The sequence below is a fragment of the Typopeltis vanoorti genome, chromosome 3 (assembly GCF_054136105.1).
Source record: "Typopeltis vanoorti isolate ZY-2024b chromosome 3, IOZ_Tvanoo_1.0, whole genome shotgun sequence".
NCBI lineage: Eukaryota > Metazoa > Arthropoda > Arachnida > Uropygi > Thelyphonidae > Typopeltis > Typopeltis vanoorti.
In genome coordinates, this window is record NC_143551.1 from 163,542,694 (window position 1) to 163,565,541 (window position 22,848).

The following is a 22,848-nucleotide window of genomic DNA, read 5'->3' on the forward strand; positions in this document are numbered from 1 at the left end:
GGCTTGGCTGACCACGTTTTGGACACCACCCACAGAGTATCATGGAAGAAAACCGCCATGCTCCACCACAGCAAATTCAAGAAAGAGAGACTTTTCTTAGAAGCAGCAGCAGCTCTCAAAAACCAACCAAATCTTAACAAATACGGTTGCATTAAGCTTCCGAAGATTTCGGAAACAGTCATCACCAGAGGTCCTACCTTACATTCCAGGCCACCTACAACTGCCCTTAGAGGGCGCTCCACCTAGATAGGACTGTATTGTCACCCACGTGGTTGGGCTTAGTATTGTAAGTTTTTGTGTGCATGTTACATTAATTATCTTTGTAATCCCCGTAGATGTCCTAGTGACTAGGACGAAATATAGGAAGTATTAAATTCTATTTTAATTCTTTTTGAGTGTTTTATTTAATCTAATAACTAACTTCTCACCAAATACATATACTGTATGTATTTGGTTTTAAAAATCTATCACCATGTCCGGATCATTGACAGATGTTATTGTGCAGGTTATGATTGAAGTACAATGCTGCAAGTTTGCACTTTATTATTATTATTATTACGTAACACCTCCAGGGAGTCCAAAGAATCATCAAGGGAGGGCACCTACCCTGCTCACCGTCTCCAGCAACTGCATCTACCATCCACCACCACTAGTATTTCCACAGACAATCACAAACACGTCATGGCAGGATTCGAACTCGCTGCCTTTTCGCTGGAGAGCTGATACGATAATCACTCAGCCGATCATCCAGCACTCCAGTGATTCTTAGTTTAAGTTCGAATTTACAGTGTAGTACAGTATATATTTGTGCCCTCAAATTCAATTTTTCTCAAGAAGAAAACTGAATTTGAGACTACTAAATCCTTAAAACAAAAAAGCAATAATATTAAAAAAGATAAACAAGACATTTTAAGCCTTCCTGAAAACCTGGAATGAAATTGATGGAAGCTGCTTCCATGTTTTAGTTATCTAATTCTATGATAAACAAATAACAATCATTTTGTTTATTCTTAAAGAATAAAAAAATGATTGTTATTTGTGTTATTACAGTTGAAAGTATATCTCTAGGAATGCCTTATTTATGTAGCTCCCACCCACAAAAGGTTTTTCTCTAAACCCATAGCAAATTCGTATTGTGTGTGGGTTAAGAAAAAAATGTTTATGTTATCAACATTTTGGGTATTTTTTTATATTTTTATATACTCTGGAAACCCTGCTCTAGTGACCAACTATGGAATTTTTTCAAGACATTTTATGCAACCAATAAGTGGAGATGTAAACTTAATCGCACTTGGCGATGAAGTTTATCACCCATCTAAAGACAATCAAACATACATGCCAATGGCAGGATTTGAACACATAACCTCAGAGAGTGAATATGCTCTGCAATCAACATGAAGGTTACAGAACACTGGGATTCAATTAAGGAACCAATTAAGTCATAAAAGCAGAGATCTACTGTATTCTTTCTTCTGCTACAAAGATTTCTTAACATCCTTTAAAATACTTTGCTACCTTTATATATACAGCTAATTCTCATTACTGCAATTTGTAGGGATTATAGATATAGCTTTATACAAAGATAGTTTCCTATATGAATTTTCTTTATAATACCATTGTGCCTATGGGGACTCAAAGTGGACTTTACAGCTATTGGTTATAATAGAGTTATTACAGCAGGAGTTGAGTACATTTATTTTCTATATTCTTCCTAAAATCTTTCCATGAATAGCTTTTGTTTAATCTATTTGTACACAAATTTACCTTTAACTACATTTTTCTCTATATTTTCTAGTAACAGATGCTGACTTATTAGCCAGGAACTCTTTACATGATCTCTCTTTCTCCATGGACTGCATATTTAATCTCCTGTATCCAAATCAAGTTCTTCTTGTTCTATGTTTGAATACAGCTTCCACATATGCCCTCTCGACTAACCCAAACGATTTCTTTAAACTTTAATAATCATTCTCCAAGATATCTCTACTCATTTTACTCTTTAAAAGAAATTATCGCATCAGCATACGAAAGTCTAGGAACACACAAAAAATATCATAAAATAAAAAATTACATATATGGGACAATGAAATAAAAACAACAATTGAAAATAAAACGTTGGCTTTTAAAAGATGGTTAAGTAGCAAAAAACAAGAAAATGAAATTGAATATAAAAAAAGATGAGCAACAGCCAAAAAAGAGAAACCAGAAAGAGACACAGAGAAGCTGGTAAAAATTTGTATCACATCTAGAAAATGACATATACATACAAAATAAGACCCAATGCGTATAATATACTAAAACACATGAATGCAAATATAAAATAAACTGCAAACATAAATTTTAAAATAGATGTAAAACAATTCTTGGATTACTTTACAGATCTTTGGATAGATAATACTGACATAAAAAAAAATGACACCAGAAGCTTACAAAAATTTTTATTTTTAAAATCAGAAAATAAAGATTCTGCTGCTGCTGCAAGAAATGATTCTTTTATTTGCTCTCCATCTTAAATATTTGCTTTTGCTAATAAATGACACGCTTTCAAAAATGCAATAGTGGCCGATATTGGTTTATTTATTACTTTTGAAATAATATTTTGTTGTCCAGAAAGTCCTGCCTTTAAATTAATAATTTTTGATTCATGTATTTCGGAATTTTGGGGAAAATCTTCATATTTTGCATGTAGCGATCTAAAATGTCTCTCAGTGTTAGCTTTTTTTTTTTTTGGAATTGCTACATATGAATTACAAATCAAACAACAACACTTTCCATTTACCATTGTAAAGAAATAATCCATTTCCCATTCCTTGTGAAAATGATACGTCTTCAATTTCTTTGATACACTCATGATTATCCTCAAATTAAAAAAAAATAACTCTTAAATATTTTATTAAAATAAAAAATGTTTATAACTTATCAATTAGTGAACAAAATAATGGTAAATCCAACAATAAACTTAGAGCAACTGAAATCTAACAGTAGGTAGTGAGAAGCGTGTGATGTAGTTATGAGTAAACACAATCATAAACGAAATGCATACGATGTGCTTTTCTTATAATCGTATTCACTCGGCTCGCTGTTTGACTTCCACTGATCCAAATTAATTCATTTACCCGGATTTATAAGAAAATTACTGATTTGACAATTTTAACGAAAAATAAATAAACAATAGCAATACACTTAAAGAGAATTAAAAAATAATACAAAATAATGATAAATAAAATATTATGTTTTCAGTTTTAATTAAATTTGTAAGGAAGGATGAATAAACAAGAGATCGACCAAAAATTGCTCCATGATTGACCTGTCTATCACGATCGACGGGTTGAACACCACTGCTATAATAGAGGGTGGTGCTTATAGTGAATTTCTATTTGAACAGCAGGTGCCTAGGGAACTTTGGCAAATTTTTTTTTTTAAATAGGTTTTTTACAGTGCGAGAGATGATATGAATTTTGATGTCATAAAGAGGATATACAATTTCTAGCTTCATGATGGTGTCATTTCCTTGAATAAATCCATTACCAGCTTGCAACATTTCAACTGAATAACAGCTACACCAGATTTGGTATGAAACTCAGCAATAAAAACTATGAACATTAATAAAAGTTATAATATATATAAATATAGTGACATGGGGGAAAAAATGAATAATTTGTTATTACCATAAGGAATTTCATTCAAATAATTCTGTCATATTATGTGGGTTTTTAAGCAATTCACTTAAAGACCAACCGAAACAATAGAAACAGGTATAGAGAATTAGGTTGTTAACAGTATACTTAAGGTGGTTTTAAACAAAACTTGATGCATTATTCTATCATTCCAAAAGTATTGATTATAAAGGACTGGTCACCAGATGGAGTGCAACTCTCACATCCATCATTGAGCATATTAATTTTGCTTTGTTCCTTGGATACTTCTGTTTATGATTTTTTTTACTTTTAAGAGTTAACAAAAAGCTGTGCAAAATAATTATAATATTAATTATTAATTTAATTCCTAATACTGATGTAATCATCTCCTCCCAGAAAATGCTTGCATTATTTTAGCTGCTTAGGATCATGTTTTTTCAAAAAGGGAGGATCGTTATATTACAATTAAATTTTAATTAAAGTGCTGAAGAGGTATTTCGTCACCTCTTTTTTGAACAAACCACTTACCTTGAAAAAATGAATCCACTGGTATCTGACAACACGTACCAACTGGTTAACTATAAACCAACAAACCACATCAAAAAGAAAAGAGACTCATGTTAGTCGCCATGTGATCAGCAGTAACATTTTAAAAAAACTCTTACTGCATTATGCCTGTGCTCCTAGAATTTATGGTCTGCCAAAAACATGCAAACACGCCGCTGAGACTTATAATTGAAGAAATTCGGTGTGAATTATCACTTAGCCAAGAAACTAATAGCAGCACGCAAGGAGTTGAAGATATTGAAAATTTTTCCACTAGGTTATACTATAAATCAAAGATGCTAAGAAATTATATTCTTAGTTTAATCCTTCATCCAAATGTAACTTCACAACTGGGCAAATTGTATATAGGGGGCTAATGACTTCATATTACTTGCCTTAGTATCCTTATGGACATGTACAATGCTATGCATTATGGGAAGGGCCAAGACCAGTTTCAATCTTTATTGAGGTCTCAGTGGGAGCCAGACCCAGAAGTGATAAATTTCGAAATAAAAACCTCAATAAAGGTTGAAACCGTCTGGATAGTGACCCTTCCCATAATGCACAGCATTATAATTGTCCATAAGTATATGTGCTTTGCATTATGGGATACTAAGGCAAATGATGTGAAGTCATTAGCCCCTACATATGAGTTGCCCAGTCGTGAAGTTACTTCATGCGCAAACTCTTTGCTTACATTTGGCTAAAGGAATTAAACCAAGAATATAATTTCTTGGAATCTTAATTTAGAATTGGAAGGTCATTCCCCTCTCCTACATAAAAAATAAAAATACTTCATGAAGAAAATAAAATACATCACCCTCAACAATAAAGATTTATTAGTTTAGTCGGTTTTGACGTGACTGTCCTTTTCAAGGAATGTCCTGATTAATGACATGGTTCTTCTCATACAGAAGAAATTCCCATCCAATATCACATCCCTCTTTGCCCACATAATTTGTTCTGGTAATTGTGTGGCAAAATAATTTCTACCTGCAAAAAGAAGGTTTGGCCATGGGCTCCCCCAGTATTACAGGTGATTTTTATATGAAAACTTCAAACTACAAGCGCTAGGTTCAGCAAGTGTAAAGTATGGCTTATATATGTTAATATATTTGCCATTTGGTGCCATGGACACCAAACATTAAATAATTTCTAAGCCACTTGAGCAAACAACACAAACACATCCAAATTTTCCATCGACACTGAAAACAATAACTCTTAATTTTCTACGAACACTTGTTACAGGTATTCCCTCAGACTGTCTTTCCTTCATGGTCTACCATAAACCTACACACATCAAAGATAAAAATTATAAAAATGTCACACCTGTACTATACATTAGTGGAATATCAGGGGAAAAAAAAAAATAGAACAATGCAAATGCAATATTAAACCAACATTCAAACTATCCACAAAATTAAAAAGTGCACTTAGCTCATTTAAAGATCCCTTCCTCACCCAGTGTTTACAAAATCCAATATACCTGCAATTTACCCTGAATAGTGGAAAGGAAATAAAAATTTGAGCAAATTGCTCAGACATGACCTCCCTTTAGTAAACCCATGCTGTTCCTTGCAAAGTATAACAGTTAGCCACATCAGTCTTTGTGCCATCCCTTGGAAAATGGAATTATCATGCATTCTCTTCAATCCTGTAGAATCTTTCCTGAGCTACGACTGAAATTATACAAACATGTCAATGGATTAGCCAGTTTGGTTGACCATTTCTTTACCATACATGCTAATTATTCCATTTGTCCCTACTGCCATATCCTCATCCAGGTTATGCAACAGTCTAACCTCATTCTCAATCATCTCTATCTCTTCACTTAATATAGTGTAGTAGTAGTAGTAGTACTGTGCTCTATGTTACACACACACGAGGTCAAGAGACCATAGTGAAGTTGAGTAAACATTGTTTGATCACACCTGCTTCTAATTCAAGAGAGCCATTTGCATTCAGTAAAATTTTTCTTCCACATTCATTTCTTTCTTTAACTTGCAGCATAATGATGACAAACAATTCAATGCACAGGCTATGTAGAAGGAATGGATGAGTGTTCTTGAATGTGTGGAGTGAGTTTGAGGATTAGATTTGTATAAGAGGGACAGACTATACTTCAATGTGTTTGGTATCAGGAGTCTTGAAAAACTAATAACTGGTATAAAAACTTAATGCAGAGTCAGGGAAACTAAATTATAATGGGAAGAATGGTGAGAATATAAATGTAAGAGTGACTATGTTATATAGTTGTGCTAATGACAGGAATGGGCATTATCATGGAAATGACTATGAGGAGTCATTTCTATGATAATGTGTTAATCCGGTTCGGTCTCATCAATCTTGTGCAAAAATGTCTTCATGTATAAAGCAGCAGAGAATATAGATCTGCAAGTTGTCCAACTGTGTCATGCATACTACAGATACGAGTATACAAAAGAACATGCAGGTAGATTATTCTGACTATACATGAATGCTATGAGTATCAGAAGAAGTAGAGTTTGTTGCATTGGTCAATATGTTGATATCTCAGATTGTAGGCATTAGTGAGACTTGGCTATCAGAATCATATATACTAACTGGTATTGAGTAAAAAGGGTACAGTATTTTTAGGAAGGATAGGTGGCATAAGAGAGTAAGGGTCATGCTGCTAATGATCTTGGATGACTTGAATTTAGTTAGTGTTGACACCTATGATCGTTGTACTAGTAACAGTATTTCATGTGGCAATGAATATCAAGCCATTAGAGGTGGAATCTAACAAAATCAATTACATAGCAGGGTGTTGTTACAGATCTGGATTTAAAAAATACTTAAATGATGCAATATCAGAATGTGTCCTGAGATTTTGAAAAATAAATAGGGTAGGAGGCAAATGGATGTGTAATCTTATTAAGCAAGACATTCGTAAGAAATGGCTGATGTGGAAGGAATACCATGTTCATAAGGATGATGTCCATTATGAAAATTATAAGCAGCAGGCTAGAATAGTCAAGTGTAGTATGGAAAGCTAAGTTCTAAGTATGAAAAGGAACTGGCTCTGCAAGCTAAAGACAACACACAAGAATTCTATCAATAGATTGTAAGTACAAGAAAGAATAACTCTTCTGAATGCAGATGGTGTGAAGGTGACAGATGTAGAAGAAAATATTCACTAATGAGTGCCCATTTTTTTAAAAGCTATCAACCTGGTGTATGCAACACTTGAGTACTGCTACCTCTTCACTAAATGAAGAAATTCAAGTGTATGTAGAGGAGGTATTAGAGCTACTGCATAAACTGAATAAGAATTCAGCAATAGGGACTGAGAATAGCAACACGGGTGCTCAAAGAATGTTCAGCTGAACTGGCTAAATTTCACTCTCACCCTATTTGTTCTACAAATTTCAGGGACACATTCAGATGTTGCCTCATTTAATCACCTTCTCAAAGCTTTACATCCATTGATGATATTTCCCCCAATCTGTAACTGATACCAATGGAATGGAACAGATGATCTGGAGTTTGTCATAATTTCCTGCTTTGTAATTCAGCATGAAACCTGTCCTAATTGGGACATCAAAAGTCAGTATAGCATGATTACTGTCATCAACTGGTATCAAAACAGTCACATCCTTAACTTTGAACAAGTTAAGAAGTCAAAGAATTCCCACAGATGGAACAGATGATCTGGAGTTTGTCATAATTTCCTGCTTTGTAATTCAGCATGAAACCTGTCCTAATTGGGACATCAAAAGTCAGTATAGCATGATTACTGTCATGCTATGTCAAGAATGGCGACCTTGACCTTCTGATTAGTTGAGAGAAAATACCTCACCACAGCACAATTTCCCATGTGTGTGTATGTAATCAAATCTGGGAGGGAGGGGGGCTGCTTCAGGATATATTAGAAAATAATTAAGGAGAATGTTATATTTGAATTACTGAAAGGTGTAAATGTGTGAACCATCATTAATGATCCATGTGAGAATGGCAAAATAGGAGAGAAAGAACAGATGTGAATAGAATACTTTCATTACTAGAAAATGAATTATTAATTATTTGCATTTCTGATATTACATGTGTTTGTCCTATGAACTACTGGGGTGGAGCCCATAATGTGATTCATTAAACTAGACATGCAGATTTGCATTTATGATGAATATAATTAAAAAAAAAAAAGCTTATGATGAGAGGAAAATATATTTATATCAGAAATATAAATAACTAATAATAAACAGCAGTTGTTGATTCATCTAGACATGGCAGGAATATATGCAGGTTAATGGGGCAGCAACCTGTGTGGACAATTTGTTGTGCTTGTTATGGGCATTTATTTCTACATTTTATTTATATTTTGCTTTATTTTCGAAGAATTTTTCTTTTATTTTCTGCAGATCAGTATATATTTTACACAGTAATATATATATATATATATATATATATATATATATATATATATATATATATATATATATATATATATATATATATATATTATCTATTTACTATTTACTTTATGCCTGAAGAAAAATGATGTACCAACAACATGGAAGAAGGCTACCCTAATTCTGATACATAAAAAGGTGAGATAGAAGACTTGACGAAGTACCGACCTATCAGTGGTCTACAAAGTGTTTCCAAAAGTCTTAGCTAATACACTTTGTGCGACTCTGGGCCTAGCACAACCAAAAGAATAGGCAGGCTTTCGAAGGGGCTTTAGTACAATGGACCATATTCAAGTTGTACAGCAGATTATTGAACGGTGTAATGAATATCAATTACCACTATGTCTTGGTTTTTTTGACTATGAGAAAGCCTTTGATTCACTTAAAACTTGTGCAATACTTAAACCAACAAGTTACAAAAAATTACGAAACCAACAAGTGGAGGATCCCTACATTAGAACCATCAAATCAGCATACACCAATACCACAGCAGCAATTCATTTCAATGGAAACATCTCTACTGTGGGAATACAGAAAGGTATAAGACAGGGTGACACAATATCTCCAAAATTATTCACAGCGTGCCTAGAAGAAATATTCAAACTTCTTGATTGGGAAGGGAAAGGTCTGAAGATAAATAAAAGATATTTAAGCCATTTATGCTTTGCAGATGACAAAGTTATCTTTACTTCAACTGCACATGAATTACAGACTCGTATCCATGAGCTCCAAATTGCTAGCAGAACAGCAGGCCTAGAGATAAACCTAAAGAAGACCCAAGTTATGTTCAATAGTTATGTCCAACCAGAAATAATAAAAATCAATAACGAGGAAATTAAGCAAGTGAATCATTGCATATACTTAAGACAACAGATATCAATTGAACAAAATATCATGGATGAAATTAAAAGGCATGTGATGCGTGGATGGAAAGTATTTAGAAAATTACATTCAATATTCAAAAGCCAACTACCATTATGCCTGAAGAGAAAGGTTTTTTAACCAGTGTATTCTTCCTATACTGGTTAAAAACTTTTCACATATGGCTGTGAAACATGGACACTGAATGCAAAGAAAATTCAAAAATTAAGAACAACACAATTTAGTATGTAAAGAAGTATGCTTGGTATCACAAGATTGGATCACAAAAGGAATACATGGATAAGAAATCAAACTAAAGTCTCTGACATCATAGGAAGAGTGAAACATCTGAAGTAGCAATGGGCTGGGCATATTACCCGAAGACAAGATCGGTGATGGACAAAAGAAGTACTGGAGAGGAAAAACGACCATGACGCTGACCTAAATCACGGTGGATTAATGATATCATCAAATTTGCAGGAGTGACATGGAAAAGGAGAGTCATGGACAAAGAGTGTTGGAGTAATCTTGGAAAGGCCTTCATCCAGCAGTGGATCGATAATGGCTGATGATGATGATGATGATATATTATCGTTCATATTTACTCAGTAGATAATGTTATAAAAAATTAGTTTGAATGACTATATATAGATAATGAAAAAGAAAAGGTTTAATGTTAAGATACTACAGTTTTGTTGAATAAATCAACTTCTTCAGGTATCACAGGCAAAGAATTATAAAATAACAGAGACATGATGAAATTACATCAACAGATCTAGTATAAAACACAATAGTACATTTTAAAACAGGAATGTATGCTGGAGTTCCAATTGAAGTTGACTACTTGCGTGAGCTGTCACGAGTGCACCAATACTGGACAGTGGCAATGTGTGCATCAGAAAGATTGTAGCTAAGGCTGTTGTTAATATGGGATGAATCGAGCGATATTTCTCTAGATTCGATAATCTTTCTTTCGAGTTCATCATAACACACGTTGATATTAGAAGATTGCGGCCAGTCTACAAGATGTTGGTAGCCTACATCCGAGTTGATAGAGAAGAGAACATGGCTACACCAAAAGATGAACACCAAAGAATGTCTCTTTCTTGTTCTTCCATACTTAAAAGGATGGATTTAACTGTCGGGCCGTAATATGGTTTGCCACATTCACACAAAATCTTGTAGACTCCTGGATACTGAATAGGAAGATGTTTCACTTTAGGTCTACTTAGTATGGAGCAAGTTTTGGAAATGTAGTGAAGCAAGTTCTAATGTTGAATTTCTTAAGAATTTCTGCCAGTTTTGGGGAGAGAGAGAGCTGATGTATGGCAACTATATAAAAGCTCTTGAGGGAGAAGAATCTTCAATAGCAGTTGAGCGATGGAAAGAGAAAAATTTATCAATCTTTTTAAGAGAGAAACCATTGTTGACAAAAGTTCTTTTTAGTAAATGGAATTCATTTTCAATTTCTGTTTCATCTGTTAGTAAAGATCTGGCTCAATGTGCCAGGGTTGAAATAATACCAAATTTTTGCGGAGGGTAGTGATGGGAAGAAACATGAAAGTATCTGTCTGTGTATATGGGTTTTCTAAAAATGGAGATTTTGATATTTTCAGCACATCTCGTAAGTTTTATGTACAGAAAGGGGAGACAGTTGTTGGATTCCAGTTCGTAGGTAAACGAGCTGGAACAGATGAAACAGAAATTGAAAATGAACTCCATTTACTAAAAAGAACTTTTGTCAACAATGGTTTCTCTCTTAAAAAGATTGATAAATTTTTCTCTTTCCATCGCTCAACTGCTATTGAAGATTCTTCTCCCCCAAGAGCTTTTATATTGTTGCCATACATCAGCTCTCTCTCTCCCCAAAACTGGCAGAAATTCTTAAGAAATTCAACATTAGAACTTGCTTCACTACATTTCCAAAACTTCGCTCCAAACTAAGTAGACCTAAAGTGAAACATCTTCCTATTCAGTATCCAGGAGTCTACAAGATTTTGTGTGAATGTGGCAAACTATATTACAGCCAGACAGTTAAATCCATCCTTTTACATATGGAAGAACATCAAAGAGACATCTCCTACAATAGGACTGGGGCCAGTGCTCTCTCTAGCCACGTTCTCTTCTCTATCAACTCAGATGAAGGCTGCCAACACCTCATAGACTGGCCACAAACTTTTAATATCCATGTGTGTTATGATGAACTCGAAAGAAAGATTATCGAATCTAGAGAAATATCGCTCGCTTCATCCCATATTAATAACAGCCTTAGCTACAATCTTTCTGATGCACACATTGCCACTGTCCAGTATTGGCGCACTCGTGACAGCTCATACGCATAGTAAACTTCAATGGAACTCCAACATGCATTCCTGTTTTAAAATGTACTATTGTGTTTTATACAAGATCTGTTGATGTAATTTTATCATGTCTCATCATCTCTATAAAATATCATCTTATAGAATTATATAAAATATCATGTGTTATTTTATATAATTCTTTGCCTATGATACCTGAAGAAGTTGATTTATTCAACGAAACTAGTAGTATCTTAAAAACCATTTCTTTTTCATTCTCGGTATATAGTCATTCAAACCAATTTTACACACACACACACACACACACTGTATTTACTCAAATATAACTCACATTTTTTCCCAAAATTAAATTTAAAAAAATTGTAGTGCAAGATATATGCGGAGATTTTTGGAAACTAATGTTTTTCAGGATAAAGCTAAATTGACGTTTATAATTAAATCCTCGGTATTCATTATAATTTAAAATTTCTTATATTATTTAAAAAATGAATGCATTTAAATTTTAATCATCGATGTTATTTATGTGATCAGCAGCTCACCTTCATCCTCAATATACAGGAACCCTAGTATAATGCAGATGTTAGGTTCCATAGAAATGGCGCGTTATGTAAATTGCATTATGGGGGACTCACATCACCTAGAAAAAGTAGGGTTATGTTCCGAAATCGTTTTTTTTTTTTGTTAAATTATATAAACAGCAATGATTATTATTATTATAAAATACCTCCATGGAGTCAAAGACGCATCTTTGAGGTCCACTGCTATACACACAGTTTATCATACTGCACATAATTCAGGTAATTCATGTAAGTTAAGAAAACATACAAACTATGAAACAAATTAACCAAGGTTTGGTTCGACGTCAATTTACTTACAAATTGTAGGTAAACTTCATTGCACATAATGCATAAATGTTTTAGGCAAAATAAAATAAAGTGAATATTTTAATCGTCATCACTGTCTTCAAAACTGACATTTCATAGATGTTATTTATTTAGGAGTGGCTGGACATCGTCATTACTTGAATCTTTTGTATATCATTTGTATAATTCTCATTGCATACTTCGGCTGGTTTAGTTATCAAGAAGACCTTGCTTACCACTATGCTACAATTTTTTATTAAGCTCATAATATGGAACTAAAAAAATATCCAATTGTCTCTTGAATTTTCCAGAGTGCTCCATTGAGGGATCATTATCCGTAAAATAACTTACTATCTATCTTGCCAAATCCAATGCTTCTGCTAATTTCTTTAAACTGAATTCTTTAATGGAATCATCACAATCAGAATTTCGGCAGAACGTTCACCACCATTTGGTTCAACGTCATCTATTAATTGTATCAGTTCTTCCTCATTTAAATCTGTTTCTCCCGATCAATTAATTCACTAATTTCGTTTTCAACAGATTCTACGTCTGCTGATGCTCCCTGGATTTTAAGATTATGCAAAGAAAAATGCTTTTAAAGTTTTTGAACGAACCCTTACTGGCGCAAAATCCATGCTGAGAGCTTTCCACTGAAGAATGTTGATCGGGTTCTTTTAAATGTTTATAAACTTTGCGAGCTTTTTGTTCAATAAGCTTTCCATCCAAAGGAATTTTCTTTTGAGTGCTACCTTCTATCCAAATCATTAGAGATTTATCCAATTTTTCTATTAAAATATCATGTACACAAGCAACGCGTTTGCACTTACCATTCATTTTGTTTGATTGTTAGAATTGTTGATTCATTTAAATTCAAAGTACCTGCAACCAGTAGCGCATTCAGGATTTAATCTTGGGGAAGAGGCAAGTTGAGTAGATGATTTGAGAATACAAACTATGCATTGCATACAACCTATGACTGAGCATCTGCAATGATTGCTAATTCATAAGTAGTATAGAAATAGAAGACATGACACAACATAAATTTAAAAAAAAAAAAATTTAATTAGGAAAAGAGTTTTGGAAAATTTTCTATTGTTTTTTCCCCTTTGGGGGGGGGGGGACAGGGTCCCTTGGCCTCCCCCTCTGGGTGCACCACTGCCTGCAATAACTCCAGTTTTTCTCCATTTTTCAACCAATCCAAGATATTAATTTTTTCTTCGAGAGAAATGAATTTTCTTTTCAACGTTGGTTTTTTCCCCTTTCGTTTCAGTTTTAGTGACCATTACTATAAAAATAATTTTTTTACATAAAAAAAGCATTACATATTAATTACGTATGTAACTCACCAGAAAATATACAGCTTGAGATTAATACACTTATGATTTTTAATGCGCTTTCCTGGGAGAAAATGAAGACAATTTATCAACAATAAACACTTTATACGGTAAACAATTAACGTACATGTGACTAAAAGGTATTTCCTCTAATATGAATTCACCGCTCATAATTACATGCACTATATGGGTAGACACAAATTTAACGAAGATAAATTTGATTTTTTAAGTCACGCGGTGAAAAACATATAAAAAGATAAAGGGTTACTACAATATGTAGACCGTGTTATATCGAAACCGCGTTGTATAAGTACCGCGTTGAACAAGGGTTACTACAATTTGTAGATCGCGTTATATTGAAACCGCATTATATGAGAATACGAGGGTTACCTGTATTTGAATATTATTTGAATATTAATGATCTTTGAGAACCAGTACTGTAACTTGAATGTTTCTCCATATTTCAAGCAAAAATTACCAGTAATTTACAACACTTGAGATACACTATGAACAATCCTTCACAATGACTAATGAGAAGTGAAAGCGAAGAGCGAAATGGACAGCAATGATAAGCTGGTAGAGATAGCACAGCTATGAAGACATGCATATGACTGGTGGGTATTAACAAAAAGATCTTGTGACTCAACAACAAAAACAAGTCGGCAATTGCTGAGCTGAAATGCTGATTCTCTTCAACCGTATTCCGAAATATTTGCAACTGTCACAGCAACATTCACCATCTATTTTTTTAAAGTTTTAAACTTTTTTCGTGTGCAAGGTATGTGAAACTTTTTAATTTCTTTTTTCGTAAAGTAAAATCAGGAGTGAGAGATATAAGTGAGGGCGAGTTATATTCAAGTAAATATGGTAGTTCCCAATCATCATCGGACTCATCCTTTCGCAAATTTTATCTTCACTACATAAATTTTTTTTTTTCCTTTTTTCTGTCAGCAGCAATTCCGTCTTATCAGTAATAGATATCTCACAGTATTTTGTTTAATCCAGTTCTTATAATACACAAGATTCATTTTTATTCAGAAGTAGATGAATTTTTACTCACTACATCTGCTCTTTCCGAAGACTGCAATGAAAATGTTTCTATATCAAGAAATTTCACAGAATTCCTGACTCTCTTCATTCAGGCCTATCTGTGTGGAGTGCATAAACTACCACGAGTAACACATTGGTAGGATGAGCTTTGTCTAATACACGGTATCCTGTCATTAACAGGATTAGAACCAAGAAGAGTTCTTGTCTAAACTGTCTTCAGTATCACAGCTACCCCCCCCCCCCATGATGCTTTGAGTCATCTGAATAAACAACTGGCTTACCATCCTATCTTTTGAAGTGACCTTCTCCATTCCATCTGGTCTCTGTAATTTCCATGATGTAAATTTTATACCTCTCCATCTCTTTACAGACAATATCAAGAGATTACCCATCTGTAGACCACATACATTCCATATGCCTATGTAAAGATGCTCCTCTAAGATTAATTCCATACCTTCTATATTCTCATTCACAACATCACTGACTTTTACTGGAGACTGTCATATGCCTCTTGAACTGGACTCTCTGCCTAACCCCTGAATGTGACTGATTATTCTGTGTGACAACCGATGCAGCATGAGAAGTATTATAAGGCAAAACCCAAATAACATTTTTGAAGTGAAGTCTGAGTTGCAAAGGCCCTTTTCACATATCCGAAAGGTTTTGGTCCCAATTCATCCCATGTTGACCAGGTGGGTTGGGACTTCAGCCTATTAGGTAAGACAAATATCCATGAGAGAAGGGCAGAATCCTACTGCATAAGACAAAATGAAATAGCAAATTAGCAAAGATTCACCCATAGTCCTCGAATACTCTAATAGCACTGGAGGGGGGGACCATTCTACAGATAATATAACAGATGTATATTATATGAAGTAAGGCATGGTTCAACATGAGGTACCTTGGGTGTGCCACTCCCATACTCACTAAAGTAAGCCTTTGAGGGGAACCGAAGACCAGAGTTTTATAATCAGAGCATCTTGGGCTAAATTTTTCCAAGATGTTTTATGTCATAAAATCTTTATCTAGTACACTTAAATAATGTTTAATAATAATAATAAACTACTCTGAGAGTAAACTACCTTGCTCAGATGAGAAACAAATTATTCACTTAATTGCTGCCAATAGGATGAAGAAAGGAAACTTTAAAATTGTCTTGATTAACACGTTCGCTGCCAACTACGAGTATACTCATAGTTGGTATATGAGCCTCACAAGCCAGCTACGAATATACTCATATGACGCTTACCGCTGGCGATGAGATTACTCATACTGACCTTGAAGAAGTGAAAATGCTTGGCTTGTGGAGCTAGCAGCAAAAGTGTGTATACTCGTAGATGGTATATAAGCCACACAAGCCAACTACGAATATACTCATATGTCGATTACCGCTGGCAACGAGATTACCCGTACTGACCTTGAAGAAGTGAAATTGCTTGGCATACAGGAACAAACCATGCCCGAGTAGCATGGCAGCAAACGTGTTAACTTTATTTGTTCATTTAGTCATGAACACCAGTGAATGAATGGAGTCAAAATCCAAATAATGAATGCTCATGCTGGATATTCAATTAGCTACTATTTATTTGGTAGGCTAGAGTGTATTTGCAAATACCACAGTTTGACAGACTTATTTAGGAACAAGTAGTTCTATCAAATTATGGTAATGCCATTATAAAAGATTAATAAAGTACTACTACATGAAACAACAAATGAAAACAAAATCAACTTACTAGAATTTAAATCTAATCTTGCCATCTGTAGTGCATAAGCTTCACATTCCTTCTTGCTGAAACTGAACACAATAACTGGAGCAAAATTTCTTTCCATTATCATTTTTACTATTTTGTAGCAATTGGAGTCACCTTAGAAAAATAAATAAAAAAACTTATTTTCATTCATACTCATTCAACTTTCTATCACAATAAATGTAATTTATTTTTTCATTTAAAAATTTGCTAAAAACCAGTTAATTAGAAGAAAAACTAATGTTAATTGCATTCAGAAGTACTGAATATGAAAACCAAGTTATATCAAGTGAAAAGAAAATGCAATCTTGTTGTCTTATATGCACAAGTCTAATCTATGATGTGATATATTTGGATTTCATCAGAGACATTTTATCGAAGACAAAGAAGCAACTGATCAAAATTTGCCAAGCAGATATTGATGAACATCTAGTGTAATGAACATACACTGAGCATGGACTTGCACACTTTTAGATATATAAAGACATACAGTATCGGACACAATTATAACAAAAGTTTTAAATCATTTTTACAAACTCATTCTTACCTCTTCTCTCAAATAAGAAATCTCAGCTCATATTTTCTTACCCTCGGTAATTATACAAATTACCAGACAAGATCAGATCTCTTTGCTTGGGCTAACATTCACCTCCAATGTCTCCTGCCACAAACACATCACACAATAGCATCCTCAAAATTAAAAAAAATATATAAAAATAAAAATTAAAAAAAATAGGCAGTCTATTTTGCTCAAGATGCCATTTTAAACCTACCTAACTCTTAACTATATACAAATCCCAAACTCAGCCATATTTGAGATGGAGCACCTAAAACTTCTCTAAAAATTCTTCATGCTGTCCAGAGGAGAGCACTTCTGCTCACAGATGATCCCTCACAGATCACTGCTCCAGTGAATTGGCAGCCATCATTGCTTCACTTCCTGTCACACCTCTTAATACAAGAGCAGCAGCTGTCCAGCACTCATTTAATGTACAACTGTCAATGTGATACACGGCTTGTAATCTGTTTATCCCAAAATACGTAACTTTACATTTCTCCATATTAAACTGACACCCATTAATTTTTGCTCATACTGACAACCTATTTAAATCGTCCTGCAAGCACTCCACATTGCTTTGATTAACTATTACTCTACCTCATTAGCAAACAACTGAATATTACCTTTCAGATTATTTCCTATATCATTTATGTATAAATTAAATAGAAATGGTGCCAGCACTGAATTCTGTGGCCCACCACTAGTCACCTGTTTTTGCCTCGCTTCTGCCCTCCATATACTACTTTTTAATATCTGTCCAGCATCCACCTTCTTATCCACTTAACCAGTGTCATATCCATTCCCATTTATTCTAATTTGTGTAACAATGTTCCATGTGGAATACTGTCAAATGCCTTTGCAAAATCATTCTGTATCCATTTCCTTTATCCAACTCAGCTGTTACTCCATTATAAAATGTCAGTAAATTACTAATTCATGACGAACTCTTCACAAAGCCATGTTGCCCCTCATACAGTATCATATTTTTATCCATGCATTCTTGAATTCTCTTTTTTACCAATTTTTATAGTACAGGTATCCCCTTGTTTAACAAAGGATTTGATTAACGCAGCGAAATTAATTGTGGCAATCCCTTGCTATAGTTTTGATTAACGCGCCTTTAAATTTACCATGCAAAAACATGCAAGCCTCGTGGATTGAGCATGGTGACGTCATTCCTCCCATCTAGCCGTGCTCCCAGAGGCTGAGTGCCAGCCAGTTACTTCGCTGCTAGCATTAATAGTGGGTATATTACAACCACCTTCTTGTAAAACCCGAGCTGATATTCCATCTAATCCTACAGCTGTATTTACATTGAGATTCTGCAATATCCTAAGAACCTCAAATTCATCCACCTCTGTTCCAACATTAGTGTCTGTGACATATGTTAAAGCAGACCTCACTAGGAAGATATATATGCTTGCAAAGTGGTCACTCAGTAACTCAATTATTTTCATACTTTTCATACTATACTATAAATAAAATTTTAAAAAAATATTTTTTTCTTCCAGGTGGATAAACCTTTGAGCAACTATTTTATCTGCTTCTGTCTCCTCGTGACCATCATCACTCATTAAGGTTAATCTTCTATAGTCATTCTTCCTCTTACTTGCCACATAATGAAAGAACTCTTTGGGATTTCCTTTGGCCTGTTTGGCTAAATTCTTCTCATAATCTGATTTTGCTTTCCTTCCCATGCTGATCACCTTCCTTGCCTGAGCCTTGTACTGTTCATCACTTTGCTGGTCACCTTTCTCTTTATATAGGCTTCCACAGCATTACAGCATTTTCTTCTTCTGCCGCTCATGCTTAATGATATTACTCATCCATCTAACTCCTACCCAATTAACCCTCCTTACCCTAGGTATACAATTTAATACTGCTTTCTTTAGATGACCTTTAACTATACCCCATGCACTACTAACATCCTTACCCTGTAGTGTTTTATGTCTTGGTACAGATTTAAGCTTTTTCCTAAGCATGTCATAATCACCTGCCTTGTAGTTCCACAAATACCCCTTCTTGATTGAATATTCCTCATGTTTTACAATCTCCCAAGTCAAGACTGCATTGGTCACTTTCACCAATTGGAGGTAATGTTGACAACAAAACCTAGTTTATGGACAGCTCTTCTGATCCTATGACCAGGTCCAATACTCTCCCATCCCTAGTCCAGGGCCATCATAAGGCTTGGGCACACTGAGCAGTTGTTCAGAGGTCCCCATGCTGCCATATTGTTCATGAGAGATCTCTTGGCAGAGTCCAGTGACCTCTCACTGGACCACTGAACTAAGAAAGAGAACTGGAGATAGCATACAATACATCAATAACTGAATACTTTTCATACTATACTATAAATAAAATTTTAAAAAAATATTTTTTTCTTCCAGGTGGATAAACCTTTGAGCAGAAATAAAGTGTACTTTTATGAGTGGAACACAGAAGAGCTGCAGAGGACAAAGAAAAAATGAGCAAATTTCCAAAGTAGTGCTCCTCCAAATACAGCATCACCATCTACATCCACTCCTGCATCAAATCATCCAGTTCCAGACATATCATTACCTGTTCCTGCTGTAGACATTCCACAAGTGGAAATACACACATCTGTAATGGGCAAAGGAGTGTGCGATTCACGTCACAGATCCTGGGGTATGGGACATTAAGAATACTAATATAGTGAATTACCGGATTCGACAACATCAGCATGAATCATGATTTAAACCTTTCAAAGTCATGCCGAGTGTACAATGGGACTGGAGGAGAGAGAGAGAACTCAGACAAGACATTTATCAAAGAAAGTGTTCAAACATAAACTGTGGAATGGCGAGTGTGTAAAACGTGAATGGCTACTCTATTCACTATCCCAAGTCACTTGTACTGCTTTGCATGTCGCCTATTGTCCAAGAAAGAATCTCCCTTTCTTACATCAGGATTAAATTACTGGAAACACAGTAATGTTATTGTAGAACATGAAAATGGAAAAGAACAAAACAAGTGCATGACAACATATTTGATTCAGCATAAAGAAATTGGATATATAGATTCTATATTAAACAAACATCATTGCTCAGAGCAGGAGTACTGGCATAAAGTATTGACACATGTGGTCTCTGTCTTTCGCTTTCTTGCCTCCAGAGGTTTGGCATTTCATGGAAAGAATCAAACTATGTTTGTTCTTTCCATGAAAGAATCAAACAAAAAGTTTTGTTTGATTCTTTGGAAAGAATCAAAAAGCTTGAGTGAATTTGACCCTTTTTTGGAAGAGTACCTACCTATCGGCAAGCATTTGTGGGGAATTTATTCAATTAATGGAACAACATGTTCTTTGTGCAATTCTGGAAGTATTATTCGATAAGTGTGGATTCCACTCCAGACTTCTCACACACTGACCGGCACATTCGAGGATTTTAGCCAATGGAGTGTTTCATCAAGTTCATCCCCCCCCCCATCTTTTCTCATGGAGCAAAGAATCTAGCTGACACTGTTGTGGATTTGCTAAATGAGAACAAAATTCTGCTATCAAACTGCCATGGTCAGTCATATGACAATGACTCAAATATGTCTGGACGCTATACTGAATTGCAAGCACGGATCCATCAACTGAATGAGCTCACCGTCTATGTTTCCTGTGTTGGACACAGCCTGAACTTGGTGGGAGTAGAAGCAGCAGAGTGTTGTCTACAGATTGTAAAATTCTTTGACTTTGTTCAGCATCTGTATTCCTTTTTTTTTTTTTTCCTACATATCAACAGAATGTTCTGACATAATCATTAGGAAAAGATCATATTATGGTCAAGCGTCTCTGGCACAAGATGGTTGTCACATTTTGATGCTGTCCATGCTCTGCATGGAGGTTTTGAGAAAATTAAACACGCACTGGATTCTGTATCAGCTGACACTGACCAGGATGTGAATGCAATGCGAGAGGCAAAAGGATTGAGCAAGAAAATGCAGAACATGAAAACGATATTTCTGACAATTCTTTGGAATGACATTATCAAAAGAGTGAACAAAACAAATACAGTCCTGCAATCAAAAGATGTGGACATACTTTGCCATGAATCCTCTTGAGTCTTTGAAAATGTATCTTCAGGAAATTAGAGATGAATTTAGTGAATATGAACTGAATGCCAGGAGTAGATGTCCAGATTCGGATTATAGTGATGTGAAGATATGGGAATGAAAGCGAAATGTATGTCTTACTGGATATGATGAATCAGAAGAAGAGATACTTCTAAACAAAAGTGAAAAGTTCAAGATGAAAGCATTCTTCCCTGTTCTGGACTCTCCTAACTCTGATCTCACAAAATGTGCAGAAGCTTATTCATGTTTTGGAAATTTGTTTTCCTTCTTCAGTCAATTGAAAACAATTGATTCTGACGAGCTAAACAAGAAGTGTGAACATCTGGCAAATGTGCGTCCCAAAGACCTCGATTATGGAGACCTTCTAAATTAATGCAAACATCTCAAACACCACATGGTTCTTGATGAAAACTGTGAGACTCTCCCTGCATCGTATAGAAAAATAATTTCGGAGAACTTGAAATCTGTGTTGAAATTATACTCAGTGTTCATGTGCATGATGGTGACCAACAGTACAGGGAAACATTCATTTTCAAGATTGACACTTACAAAGAATCAACTTCGCAGCAGAACAGCGCTGCAGCATTTGAACTGGCTTTCACTCATGTGTATGGAAAATGACATTCTGAAGACTATTCACTATAAGCCAATTATAAATCAATTCTTTGCAAAGAAATTTGCAAAAGCTTGCGTTGAATAATCCTCGCTTTACAGCATGTTTTTTTTTTTTTTTTATGTTTAAACATTGATTTTGTTAAAAGTATAAAATAAATCTATAGCCTTAATTTTATTGACTGTTTACATTTTTATTCCCATAGGTGGGTGGGTAGAGGCTCGAGTGCATTGCTTTGCCCAGGGAACCAACAATACTGTACTGCCTTAGCTCCCTCCATCATATGCTGCCTTAAGTAATTATCTCTCAGCAAGTATATAAATTCTGTTTCCTTTCTGCCATGTGATCTTTCTTCCTTCCAGTCTATATCTCCATAGTTGAAGTCCCCCATAATAATTACTTAACCTGTACCAATGTACTAATTTGGTGATGCATGTCTTCCAGATCATCTGTGGAACTCCCTGGCATATAGCAACAACCAACTGTATATTTTGTCTTATTGGTCTTAATCTCACACAAGACTGCTTCAAATGAACAACCACCATCCCACCTGTCTCCTATTATTTTTTGGTTGCAATTCATCTGCTGTCATCAGCAGTACTCCTGCCCCCATTCTATCTTCTCTATCTTACCTGAAAATACTAAACTTTTCACATTCATTCCCTGCAAACTATGTTATCTGCTGTTAGCCAAGTCTCACAATTCCTATAACTTTTGGAAAGGTTGCATTAACCAATGTCAAAAACTCCTCCTGATACTTCTGGCATTAGTATATAGAAACAGCAACATTCCTTTATTCTCC

General features: G+C 34.8%; 1 protein-coding gene across 1 annotated transcript in view; it reads right to left on the reverse strand.

Annotated features, from left to right (window-relative positions):
• Positions 1-22,848, reverse strand: part of Mtr4 (exosome RNA helicase Mtr4) — a 432,027-nt gene that overhangs the window by 235,303 nt on the left and 173,876 nt on the right. Inside the window, exon 10 of the mRNA XM_090390948.1 lies at positions 16,777-16,908. Within this exon, the coding sequence (XP_090247074.1) occupies positions 16,777-16,908 (132 nt within the window). The remainder of the gene's footprint in view (positions 1-16,776; positions 16,909-22,848) is intronic.